At 37.7% G+C, this 14,306-nt stretch overlaps 1 protein-coding gene across 4 annotated transcripts in view; it reads right to left on the bottom strand.

The window, feature by feature from the left end:
- Window positions 1–14,306, bottom strand: part of LOC108967868 (protein sickie) — a 369,021-nt gene that overhangs the window by 146,456 nt on the left and 208,259 nt on the right. For 3 of the 4 annotated variants that reach the window (XM_018931510.1, XM_018931508.1, XM_018931505.1), the window contains one exon: window positions 1,813–1,943. In XM_018931510.1, the coding sequence (XP_018787055.1) occupies window positions 1,813–1,943 (131 nt within the window). Of the gene's footprint in view, window positions 1–1,812; window positions 1,944–2,229; window positions 2,432–14,306 lie in introns of those variants that run through there. The other variant, XM_018931507.1, reaches the window with a different exon arrangement.

Below are 14,306 nucleotides of genomic sequence, written 5' to 3'. Positions count from 1 at the left end.
TGCACCCTACTCATCATGGTTTTCGACTGGAAGTACTATTGTCCTTATTGCGGTGTAGCCACGCCACTGTTTGTCAAAGAGAAATCTCGGTCAATTTTCATGTCGTTTTTGGTCGCCTCACACTCATCCACACTTGCATCATACGTGTATTGTATTATTATTTACAGATACACATACATTTGCACATTGGTGTTCTGCTCTTAAGATGCACATTTCTATTAACCTAGGCTTGAATCTCTAGAGAAATACAGTAACGGTGGGTTATCAGCTTGTTAAACGGGATTTAATTTTTTATTTTTATGCCACAAATGGAAGCTTGAAAGGATTTCCTTTTTCTATACTGTTGCTCAAGTGCAAACAGACACAGGCCAAAACAGTTGAAACGAAGGCACAGTTTTTAGGGGTGATTTTTATGTGGCTCCAAACACATAATATGTAAAAGCAGGCAGTATGAGTAGTGACTTTATTGAAAAATGTTGAATGGATTTTTAATTAAAATTTGTGGAGCAGCTAACAAATATTTGAAATGAACTTCAGCCGAACGAAGTTGTTTTAAACATATTTAAGAGAGCTCTGTGAGTTCAAATTTTAAAGCGAGTGATTATTAGAGATATAGAGGATACCACATTTTAACCTAAACTGTTTGTAATTTTTATGCTGAATTTCACAAAGGAAAATATATCGAGTAAAGCTTTTCTTTTCTATCTTAAGGTCGATATGACCCCTGTGATTATCAGCGGGTTAATTGCCCGCTGAAGAAAGTTGTAATAGTTTAGGTTTGTTGCTTCCAACACAAATTATAGACATTTTGAGAGTTTGAAATTAACCATTCTCTTATGTAATGACGATTAGGGGCTTGAGATTTGTGTGAAAATTTGTTAAAACTCAGTTTCTGCAGAACATGTATAGTTTTGAACTCTCTACTATTAAGAGTTGAAATAAGGGGTTTGTACTCGTACTGTTGCATACCTAACTATACACTCCGATAACAGAACGGTGTTACCGGCTTTGAACTCACTAACGTGCTTTCAGGAGTTCAGCTTTAATCAATTATTCCCTCTAATATCCCTCCTCAAAAAATAGATTCTTTGAAACTTCTAAAGGAGGCTCCCCTTTAAGGAGTGCCTAACCTTGTTATCGACAGTATCCAGCCACTTTGTGATAAGACTGGTATGAGGGCCACGCTACAGTGAAATTGCAGGTAACTATAAAGCTGATGAGCTAACATAGAAAGGTACCCCAGACCAGCTATTAGATAATGGGAACGATACCTCGTCTCAGTGAAGTTGGCCTCTCTTCTGTAAGTTCTTCTAGATGAAAATGTACGAGCACTTAAAGGATAGTCATCGAGAATGCGAACAATTTTTATTTTTAGCACATTTCGGAAGCAGAATTAAAGTTTTTTGTGCTCCAAATGCTTTTTTGTCCCTTCTGAACAAATTTAATAAATTCTGCTAAAAAACTACGCGGTTTTTATAATTTAGTAAGCATCTGATTTCCCAACGGATGGAAATAGTGGATGAGATATCGTTAGTGATGCCGTAGAGTCTGTTAAAATTCGCGGCGTCCTGAAGGATGACTACTTCCATCCTTTTTCCAGTGTATCATACCATGGGGTATGAACTAGGAAGTGAACTCCATCTGGTATCGCAAAGTTCCAAAACTGATCTATGCGTAGCTTATTGGCTTACCAGTTTAACCTAACCGATCCAAACCTATAATTCAGTGTACAGTACGTACTGATGATATTCAAAATACCTTATTTCGACTTAAGCGCTTTTACAATAAAATTGATAAAATTTCTTCACTTACATGGCGTGTGATTGGGTGTCGGTGGCAGTGGTCGTACTTTGTCCGGTGGGCAGCGGCGTTGCACCATAACAGTGGCGGGCAGCGGTATGGCAGTGCCACCATTGGCCTTGGAGTAAGCGGTGGGTATTTGTCTGCAAGAAAAATTAATTAAAATGTAAGATTTTGCGCAAATGTAGCGTGTAACATAAATTTAAAAGGTTTTAAAATAATAAATAATATTGACATTAAGTATTTTACATATGAATACCACAATATTGTATAAATATTTTGATATTTTAAACTTATAAAGGTGCGCAAGCGTAAGCTTTCTTTGCAATAACTTTAACGGATTGCACGTAAATTCTTTGTAATTGCATATTTCCAACTTCCAGTGCAACAATCTAATTTTACGTGCATGTATGTATCTGTGTGTCATACCCCATCTTATCGTTTAATCGCTTATGTAATGTGTTGCGAGTTGCTTGGCAAACACCAGCGCAACCCCGTTGACAGTTAAAAATTTACGACGATTTTATCACAATTCAATTCACAGTTCACCGCGGTGAGTTCGTGTTGCTTTGCGTTGCGTGGCTTTACTGGCTCAGCGCTCCGGTGCGATGTGATGCGCGCTGCTCTCCACTTGTGCTGCCAATTTGCATGCACTTCGCTGTGTGAATGCATTCATTAGCTGTAAAAATACTTATACTTATACGCTGGCATGCGGTTTCGCGCAAAAATTACGAAATTATGTAAATTTACGAAGCGGCAATGCGAAAACCTGCTGCCTAATACCGCATTGACGGGCTTTTTGTTCTGAGGCGCGCGCAAGCAAAGACAATAACTAAAGCGTTTATTGAGTAAGGGAATGTGTCAGGTTCAACAACGGTGTGCAAAAAAGGGTTCGACAGTTGTGGAGCGAAAGCGCGAAAGGTTCATACGTGTGTGTGTATGTGTGCGGTAAATATGCTGTAAGGGTGTGAGCGCTGCAAATTAAAATAATTTTGGGTTAAAAATTAAAACTCTTAGTACAATACTTTTAAAGAGGTTAATTGATTTAGCATTGCATTTGCGTCATTGCGCTGGAAATTTTTAAACCGCGTGCCTTTGACAAAGCAAAAGTGTGGATTATTATAAGCGCGTGGTATTTATTATTGTAATGTACTTATGTGTGCAATAAAATGGTAATGTTTTAACAGGAAAACACGCTGGCAGCTGCAAGAATAACTCGAAATTCGTTAACATAGTTGGTGCTTAGTTATTTTTTTGCACGAATTAAAGGAGCATTAACCGCGGGTGGATGTCACAAGTGAGATTTGTGACGCAAACCGGTGAAGTGGTAATTTAAATTGCATTATCAACATTAAAATTTTGAGTTGAGTATATTTGGCAAAGTGAAAATGGGGTGAAGTGAAGAAAGCGTTGACTAGTTTTCTCAAATATTAAAACAAAGACCGGATTCTTGTTTATAGCTACTACGAAATGACAGGTTCACCCACCTGTTCACCCACCTGTCATCAAAACAAAGCTGATGTAAATATTGTTATTGTTTTTTTGAGAAAATGAAATACTATGGCATCTTTTTTACATCAATTGGAAATAGATAACTAAAAGAACACCAAGTTAAAAATTTAATGTTTAAAAAAACTGTAAATTTTACATGAAATTTTTGATTGAGAATTAGGGTCCCTCTTAAATATTCAAATATGAGAATGAAAAAATACAGTGTATTTGGGAGCTTGAAAGTTAAGTTCATACAAATGCCTTTACATATATAAATAAAAAGTTGCGGAAAATGAAACTAAAAACAAAAATTTGGTTATTATAATTTTTGATGTTATGTGAAAAAAACTTTTACAGCTTTTACTTTTCTTCCATAGGACTCGTAGTTCTGCCCTAAATCGAGATGGACTGTTTTTAACCGTTAAATATGCTTTAAGTCGTCGCTAAGCGATCAATATAAAGAGTGATTCATTTCAAGCTATACTACTTTTTAAAGAAAAAACTCACAAACTTCAAATTTAATGGAGAATGTTTAATATCACTCGAAAGAACATTCCTTGGTATCAAATTTTTGAATATTATCTCTTTCAAATGCTGGCCACGAATATGTCTCAGGGTGCAATTTTGGATGACTCGTTCGAACATTTCGACTGGTAATTGTCGAGTGATACGCGTGATGTTTTGCTTCAAGGCCTGAATCGAAGCGGGATTGTCCGCATAGACTTTATATTTTAGATTTCCCCACAGGAAAAATGCTAACGGTGTGATATCACACGATCTTGCTCACTGAAGTGATCTCTTAATAAATCCTTTGATTGATGCCATATGTGGGAAGTGGCGCTGTCGTATTGAATTCAAATATCGCCAAGATCACATGAAATCGGATCTTCTTAGAACTTTTAAAGAGTCCATAGAGCGAAGGAAGGTCGAGCGGCTGTATTTTGTACGCTTTCAATTTATGATCTCGACGTAAAACGTACCAAATCGTTCCATACGTCAGTCTGAGTTGCTGCAAATGGCACCGAATCGATTCTCCACGATCTTCGTGGACACTCTCAGTTACGGCTGCTATATTTTCATCACCGCGTGCGGAACGTGGTCTATTCGGTCGAGTATTATCCAATAATTAATACTGGGTCTCAAAATGATGGTGTTGCGAATAGAATGTCAGTAGACCGATTATGTTGACCATAAGTTGAGCAAAGCGCGCGAAACACGTCCGTTACAGCAAGTAAATTTTCGTAGTAGAGTTGAACGATTTGTAAACATTGTTCAGGCGTAAGTCTGTCCATGATGAAATGCCAAAGAATGCTGAACAAAAATAACATGACAGTTTAACACGACGCACCCGTGATCTGTCTAAAAACGGCTACTGAAAGAAGCTTTAATTGGATCAGCCGTTAAAAGGTTGTGTCGCTACCGAGCATGCTTTCTCTAGCAAAAACGAGTTTGCATCTATAATGTCAAAATCAGCTGTTTTTGGTTTTGCTCGTAAATTTTTTCTCAACGTTTTGATGATTTATTGTTATTTACATTAATTAACAAAAATATATATATTTTTATCATAACCACAAAACCATACAAAATAAAATGGCTAATTTAGATATTATGGATTCAAACACTTTTGACAAATTTTTATTTTTTGGTTCCCGATACAACCTTATATAAATGAACCATGGATTTCGGTTTCATTTGTGGAAGTGTATACGTTTATATGCATTTTATATTCATGAATAGAAAAAGACAATTAGAAATCCAATATCTGAACAATCGGTTATATTCTAAAGAGAGCAATTATGCAAAATCATAGCTGCATCGACTCAGCTGGCCTTTCTGATTACTTCCAAATACGTAAAATTTGAAATTTACTTTCTGAAGGTTACGACTTGCGCACCAAAGTAAGCCACGAATAACAAATGAAAGTTATAGGAGAACTATACCGAATTCATTATTTGTTTGAGAATTCTATATTACTTCAAAAAAAGGGGAAAGCAATATTAAACAAATATTTTTAACATTTCTGTACATTTAATGAATGAATAAGTGCGTGAAAAGAGCTGCTTTTCATTTGTCGGCAAGAGATCGCACCAAGCAAACAAAGTCTCCGTCGACAAATTCAAGCAACATTGCAACTCCAACACGTCTCTGTAACTGCTCATCATTAAAATATTGAACTGTGAATGATTGAAAAAATAAAATTCCCACATGAGCATTAAAGACATTAAATTATGGCGAATAAGAAGACGAGGAAAGGAGAGAATGCAGCAACAATACGCGAGTAGCGACTTAAAATGCGTTTGATGGGTAATGGGTAACAACGGCACACATGAGCAGAAATGCAAAATGTATACATACAAGTGTGTGGTGTTTAGTTGTGCGCTACTATGTTGCCACTTGTTGTAGGACTCCAACTGATGCATTTGTTTACGCGCAGACTTTTTGCACTCACTGCAAATAAAATAAAATAATGCACCACATATGCACTTGCATGAATGTAGTGTTATTTAATTGCATGTATGTATATATGTGTGAGCCTACGTCTACTGCTATTTTATTTGACGCTGCAGTAAGCGTTGCCATAAACAAATGTGACAGAATCATTACTTAGTGAGTTGCCTTTTTGGACTCCACTCAGACGTTGGCGTTGGCTGCAAATAGTGCCAGCAACATTGATGAATGCCTGTGCAACAGCAATTGGTTGCAACGCCGAAAGGAGTTGAGCTGCTGCTGCTGACGGAAGTCAAAAGTAATGTTGCATATTCACATAAATATTTTACTGTTCCTTCCTACTTCTTGTGCTAATGTTGCCACTATTGCACGGCTGCTACTTTAGACGATGGCGTCTTCTTTGTTTCACTGCCTATTTGAAATCCTCTTCTTTTTTTCGCATTTTCCCTTTCTGGTATGGAAGTTGTGCAATTTCACATAAATAGAAAACGTGCGGAAATGTTGAAATGTCGCTAAATGCAAATGCAACAAAATGCCAACACACACACGCGTGCGTCACGAAGTGGCAGTTAGCAGGCAACGAACCATTGCAGCGCGGCTCAGTGAATCAGGAGCACACAAAAGCAGTCGAGTGTTTTTGCTTTTCGGCTGGGAGTCATGGTGCGGGTGTATACTCAGAAGCTTTTTCTGCTGAGGCAACAACCAACAGCACCTTTCTTTCGTCTTCATTAAATTGAAACGTTGCACGTTGGCATGCACATTTGCCGCATAAATACGCAAGCGCATGCAAATTGCGGTGACATTTCTTTCATAGCGCAAAAATATTCCACGATTTGTGGCTTTGAACGAAACCCGACGTTACATGTTCGCATGTTCGGGGTCAAAGACATTTTTAAATGATTTGTGGCGCATTTCGCGGCAGGGAAAATGACGACGAGGTTATAATTGAGTAATACGGTTCTTTGTGTTTTATTAAGGAAATGTTTAGTACAGTTTATTTATAGATCTTGACGTCGAAGTTGTCTGTCAACTTAGCGGCAATCCATCAGTCATTTAGAGACAGCTCAAAACCTGGTATCAAAGAAGTTGTTTCGATATGTTCACCAAACCTTATAGAGTAGCGATTCAAATAATTAATGGATAACAAAATAGTATACCGAATTAGCTGAGAGTAATATCTTTTAATTTCAGATACTTACTTACTCTCTCGACTAACAATGACCAAACTCTAAAAAACTCTAAAAGTCCTGCTATATGGTGCAGAGGCTTGAACGATGAAAACAACTGATGAGTTGACCTTGCGAGTTTTCGAGAGAAGATTTTTGCAGAAGTTTGCAGATTGGGAACAGCGAATACCGCAGTCGATGAAACGATGAGTTATAAGAGTTATGCAACGACTTTGATATAGTTCAGCGTATTAAAAGACAGCGGCTATGCTGGCTAGGCCAAGTCGTCCGTTTGGATGAAAACACTCCAGCTTTGAAAGTATTCGACGCAATATCGAGTCGATGTTAGGACCTCAGAGCGTACGCGCATCTAAAACACTGGAGACGTGTCTTCCGTCTATCACAGCATGATCGATCTGCTTGGTGGTTTTCGATCCGGAGGCAGCTTTGTATTACAGATAATCATATTTCGGGTCTCGGCGAAGTCGATCAGCCTCAATCCATTTGGCGATGTTTCCTTCCTTGTCCACCCTGGGGTTCAAGTCGCCATGTACGATTTTGTAATCCTGGCGGGGCAACTCTCATAGGTGCTCTCCAAGCGCTCATAGAAGGCATTTGGTCATACCACTGTAGTAAACACCATACGAACCTACTCGCTTTAGTCCTTGTCCCGTCCATTCCATTACCTTGTTGGCGATGATGTCATCTTTCATTCTAACGAGGATATCAATCAGCTAACTAGAGAAGGGTGATTAGAGAAGGGTTTATGAATATGACGTCGATAAGGACAAACAAACTAAAAAAAAAATGGCGTTCAAGAAATGAAATGAAATCGGAAAAACCACGTACAATTCGTCAAAAATTAAAGTGTTGCTCGTCGCTTTCTTTGCCTACCCTGATGACTTAGCCGTTTGGAGTCATCCACTTGAAGCAAATCGTCGTAAACGATAGGAACAGTGGACAGAAATTTCATGGATTTTTCACCATGTGATATGTGATGACATGCTAGTAGAATTGTTACTGATATTCTGGCCAAGCACGAGACCAGAGAAACCTATGAATTTGTCCTGGAAATCAGCTTCTAGCAACGCGTCAAGGATTCATTGAAGCCATTAAAAGTCATAAGCACTAAAGGCTATCGAAACCGAGGCTTATAACAGGTGTATGGAAAATGGGATTAAGCATTGTCATGTTTGTACTGGTTGATAAACAAAACACGTTCCAAAGCCGATAATAAAAATTTTTATCAAATGCTGATTTTGCTTTCAAAATTTTATCGGGTGGGTGTTATATACAAATAACAACAATTAGAGTTCCAGTGAAGCACTAACCATCTGTTTTCAATTTGAGGAGATGTCTTCGCTCAGAGTTATAATTAAACATGACGTAAATTAAAAACACAAACTTTACATATAGCACAACGTAAACGGCAATACATAGTCCCATTCATCACCCAAACCTTTCACAGGGAATAAATGAAGAAAATTCGAAATAAAAAGGGCGAAAATTGCTTTCAATTTAAACTTTTTATTGCCGAGCGAAAAAGTAGAAAAAGGCATAAACAAATTAAGTTCTTGTTTTGTCTTATTAAATAACCCCATACACACGCACACAAACACTCAACGAGACGTTGTGGCAAACGACAAGCTGTTGCTCCTCGCAACAAATAGCCGCAGCTGTCGCAATGAAGCAAAAGGATAACAAACAGTAAAAGCAAATTGCGAACTGTTTGCCGAAAACGATATTAGATTTCCCTTATTAACGGGCGCCGCTGCCAAAGTGTGTGTCTGTGTGTGTGTGTGAGTGGCGGAAGCCGTTGTACGAAATCGAGACGAGCAGCGGAAGTGTAAAGTTGGCGCGCCGCGTTGTAAGCAGGTTTTGACTTCTTAGTCGTCTATGTATGTGTGTGTGCTTGCGTCTGCGGCAAAATTTAAAATTACTTTTGTTTCATTTCAACTTTATTGTGGCATCTTCGCTGCTGCTTGACTTCTTCTATAACGTTTCTGTGTATATTTGTGTGTGTGTGGCAGCCAAAGTCAATGCCATCTTAGCAAGATGTGGAGGTGTGTGAGCGCGTTTAGAAGTAGTAGGGAAGCGACGGGTATCGTGGCAAGCTCTAGCTGGTATTTATGCCAAGTTTGTGTGTTGTTGTTGTGGGTGGCATTGTTTGCATACACAGCAGTCACAATCAGCTTTCAACGCAAATAAAGTAATCTTTTTGCACGTGATATAATTGTGCGACTACTCAGATGCCAAGAGCGATGTTTTGGCTCGTTGACGCCAAAGATTTGCTCGCACAAATACAAATACGTACATAAACATATACTAATTTATATATATACATATGTTCATATTCTAACAAGACGTTATATGACAAAGCTGCTCCTATTTGACGTCTTGAAGCATACTTTTTTACTGGTTTTTATGACTATGTACTTTTTCCAGCTCCTTGTTGAAAATTAATACGCTACTGTCTACTTGTCCTTCGCTTTATTTTCGCGTTGCAAATATTAGTTGCATGCTATCCTCGCCGCTTCTGTTTTTTATGTTTTAACAAAAGAAGTAAGAGATGTTGCTGTTGTTGTTGAAAATACTTTGCAATGTCAGTTTTGACATTTTGTACACAGTTTTATTTAATGATCTTAAATATTTTATGTTTATTTTGAAGAGTTTACTTTAATTTTTGAGTAACATAGTTGCATGAAGCAAAAAATATTCTGAAGTCAAAAATTACTTTCAGAAGAAAAATAGCTCATTTTTTGAAAATGTTTTAATTTTCTTTACTTAATTATATTTTATCTTTTTTGCGAAGAAAAAGGAACGAGAAAGACATTCAGCTTTGCTTGTAACGGGCTCTTGAAAAGTTCCTGGAAGTTTCCATGTTTTCGAGCCAAATTTTGCTCAGCGATGAAGCCCATTTTTGGCTCAAACAGAATTTGGTAAACAAATTAAATTACCTCATTTAAGACAAAACACAACCTGCAGATATTTATGATTGATTTTGTTTCGTGGGCCGGTGAAATCATCGGTCCATATTTCTTCAAACATGATTCCGTCAATAGCGTCTGTTATTGTGCCATGATAACCGACTATTTGATGGTTGAAATTGAAGCTCGTGATATAGAATATCACACCGTTAGCATTTTTCCTGTGGGGAAATCTAAAGTCTAAAGTCTATGCAAACAATCCCACTTCGATTCAGGCCTTGAAGCAAAACATCACGCGTGTCATTCACATGTTACCAGTCGAAATGCTGAGACGTAGCCGTGGTAACATTTGAAAGAGATAATTTAAAAAAAAATTAATAAAATATTAAACTTGAAGTTTTGTGTGCTTTTTTCTTTAAAAGAGTGGGGTACTTCGAAATGGATTACCCTTTATATGCTGAATTGGTCCGATATCAACAATTTCTTCAGAGATTCTACTGTTATCTTGGCAAATATTCATGAAAATAGCTTGTCAATTAAAAAAGTTTTTCATACAAGGACTCGATTTTGATAAGTCAGTTTGTATAGCAGCTATGTGGTAGCTAGCCCGTAGCAAGCCCTTTTGTGCGTTTTTCTCGAAACTAAATCTGTATGTGAAAATTTAACAGTAGCAATGTGTGCTTAATTACATACTATGTCTTTGTAATTATTCCAAATTTTTTATAAACAATTTTCTTCTAAAATAGCCGTATAAAATTGTATCCTTTCTGTACAAGTTTGTTATTTTAGGAAAATTCTCTCTAAAGTTAAAAATTTTTTTACTAGAAAGTTGCATGAGTTTCCAGAATCACTGTCGCTAGTGGAGGTCCTCTGAAAAAGGTGATTCCGTAAATTATTCAAGTAACTGCTATTTTGTATGCTCAAACACGTATTTAATAAAGCTAAACGAAATTAAATTCAATTCATCACTCCTTATCCCCGAAAAAATAGTCAAAGTTTTAGCACTCCAGCCTGGGCTACTTCTAATAAGTAAAGGAAAGCACAAAAAGAAGAAAAAAAATCCACAACTTTAAACAAAATTCACTTCTATAAGTGATAAGCCACAATGTCAAGTCTACATGAAAACAAAAAACCTACAATACTTTGAAAAAATAATAATCGCTCACACCTCTGCAATAATTAAGGCGCAATAGTCTTCTCTGTGTAGTTAAAACACAACACTTTTAGTCACTTAACACTTGAAAGTGCCTCCATACTCCAGCTAATAGTTTTTATTAGTAGAGTCAGCATCTGCGCAACTTTTGTAAACAACTCACTTTTGCTGCAGCACCACTATTTCATCCTAACCTACACCTACTTGCAACATTTTTCGCACGGCGCATCAATGGCGTGGTAATTACGCTTATTATCAACCATTCAACACCTACTCAAAAAACTATCACTTATAATAATGCCGTTAACACATATGTTACGTTCAGGCGGCGCACACACAGAGCAATCTTATGTTACCTCTAGCAAGAAATATTTGTGCATGAATGTGTAGTGCAACAAGTATACGTCCCACATGTTGCACCAAGATGTTGCATGATTAAAGCAGCGACTTTCCACTATTCCTGGCAGCTAACGAACAATGTGCCACAAATGTCTGGACGATCGCTGTATAACTTAGCAAGGGTTTAGAAGGGGAAAGGGGACCGCAATGGTGGACAAAAAGCATTTAACCGTCTTGCTTAAGTGCCGTTTGGCGGTATAAATGTTGTGCTTATGTAGTTTTGCAACTACCACGGCATTCATAATTTACTTGCAGCTTGAATGAGAGGTTTAACTGTGCTTTTCTTTTGTTGTTGCGAATTTTTCAGTTTTATTGCCTTGGCTTGCATGGCTTGCATAGCTTGCTTAGTTATTGATGTATTCATACCTACGTAGTCGAGTTGACAGTTGTGGAGCGTGTGTTGCATGCCACAAGTAAGCCATCTAGTTGATTCTCTACTTGTTTGCATATTTTTTACCGCCTACTTTTACAAGTTTCGTGTTCGTGTTGTTGCTGTACAAGTGTGCTTCGCTTGTTGGCGTGAGCGTTGTGAGGCTAATTTTATTTTTTTATAGCCAAAAGTCCATTTAACGAAAATTAAATGCAATTTCAGCCAGTCGCTTTCTGGCGAATTGTATAGTTGGAAAAATATGGGTCTGAGGTGGTTCGCTGCAGTGTTGTTGTTGCACGCCTGTCGCTACATGTTCAGAGTGGGTGCAAAGGTTGAGCGATAATTTGATGGCAAGCAAAGCTTGTAAATACGAAAATTGATTAAGTGAAAGTTAAATGTTGGCAAGTTAACAGATTTTATGGTCTATGCAATTTGCTAGCGTTGCTTTTAACGATTGCTTTAACCGTGATGATAGTGGGTTTATAGGTTATATTAATTGAAATATAAAAAATTGGTTAGGAAAGCTTGGAAAAACTCTAAAAAGTTCTCTTGGCTCTTAATGGTTTTTAGGGAGCTGGTGTTAGCTTGTTTGTGTATAGCCAAAGGCTCAAAGGTGTAACTAAACATTTTGAGGATCATGAGCCAGTATAAATCTATTGAAGAGTTCTTCTGAAAGATTACATGAAGTCGCGTATATAATTTTGCAAACAGACTGGCCTAATCGGTCACTGCTAAATCGACTCAGATCTAAACCGCGTCGTGTCAACGTCTTTGTTTTACACACGTTCCAACTACCAGGATGTCATGAAACTTATTATTACTGGCGATGAGTTTTGGATATATGCTTACGACACAGAAACAAATGATCAAGGGGCCGAATGTAGTGCCAAAGTTGAGCCAAAGCCGAAAAATTCACGTCAAAGCAGGTCAAGAAACAAAATTATGTTGATCCATTTTTTCGAATATCAAGGTGCGGTGCATTTCGAATTCTTTCCGACCAGCCAAACTATCAATAGGGAGCACTATTTGATTATTATGCGTCGTTTTCGTGAAATTATTCGTAAAGAGAGGTCAGAATTATGGGCCGATTTGATTTTTATACCACGATAATGACGTTGCATACTGCATTGATTCTTCGTGAGTTTGCGGCGTGCCGCAGCCACTGTATTCGCCTGATTTAGGTCTGTGTGACTTCTGACTATTTAGCAAACTTAAACGACCGCTTCGGGGAAAGCATTTTGAGTCAATTGAAGCCAATAAACTTGAATTGTTATGTACATAGAATGCTATTCCGGAAATTGATTGTTTGTTGAGAAGTAGAAAAACGCTGGCACAAGTGTATTGGAGCCAAGTGAGATTACTTTGAGAGTGACGACATAGATTTCGAAGAAAAATAAATTCAGAGATTTAAAATTATGAATACAGTTTTACTATTTTTTGCTCATTGTACCAGAGACTTTATAGGGCCGGTATAATAAGTCGTGATATATTCAAGACCTTTGGCTGGATTATTTCTATGTATGTAAATTGAAGTATTGAAAGCAAAATATTATATTTATTGTGAGTTATGATGTCTTACACCATCTATATTCTACTATGTGTACTAAAAACGCATTCTCAACTACAATTCACACTTAAGCACTTTGTGACATTCTTCAAAACAAACACCAACACTCCTTTCGCTCGAGCACTCAGCACAGAGCCGCATCAGCGCCACAAGTACCTCGGTCTACTCCAGATTCGCACACAACACGTCCTACTTGCACACTCGAGTATCTACTCAGCTACTTGTGTATAGGTGCTACTAAAAGCGACTACACTCGAGCGACTCGCAGCACCTTAAACAAGCAACCGGCAGCACACCAGCATATCCTTGGTGCTGTAAACAAACATAAACTGGATAAAAAGTAAGCGCGTTGAGGCGATGAGACGCTGAGGCAACACAGCCACTTCATCTGCTATACTCAGCGTTTTCAGGTGATGAGATGCCAACATGCCGTCTGTCCATAAAGTGATACATATGTTCTTGGTTGGTACATATGAATGCATGTATATGGGGATTTGTGAAAGGCACTGAAATACACACTTTACTACAATGTGGGCAACAACTTAGGCTATAAATGTGTGTTTGTTGGCAAAGCAAACAACAATTGGCGCGACTAAAAGGAACTCGTGTTTATGCGAAATGAAAGGAAGGTATCATAAATGTAAGTGGAGTGCAGTGACAGTGCAGGAAGTGAGAAGTAGACATGAAAGTGGCATTTGTTGTTGTTTTTGTTATGTGCGACATTTTGACTAGCTGACTGACTGACTGACTGTCGCCAACTTCGTTTTCAACTTTGTGACCAAACACACGCCACTGTAGCGAGCAAGCAATTGTCTGTAGCTCCACGAAGATATGTATCGGGTGATTTTTTAAGAGCTTGATAACTTTTTTAAAAAAAAAAACGCATAAAATTTGCAAAATCTCATCGGTTCTTTATTTGAAACGTTAGATTGGTTCATGACATTTACTTTTTGAAGATAATTTCATTTAAATGTTGACCGCGGCT

This window comes from Bactrocera latifrons, unplaced genomic scaffold, assembly GCF_001853355.1.
Source record: "Bactrocera latifrons isolate USDA-ARS-PBARC rearing strain unplaced genomic scaffold, ASM185335v1 scaffold_2, whole genome shotgun sequence".
Lineage (NCBI taxonomy): Eukaryota > Metazoa > Arthropoda > Insecta > Diptera > Tephritidae > Bactrocera > Bactrocera latifrons.
Note: the sequence above shows the minus strand (reverse complement) of the source record. Positions and strands in the feature narration are given on the sequence as shown.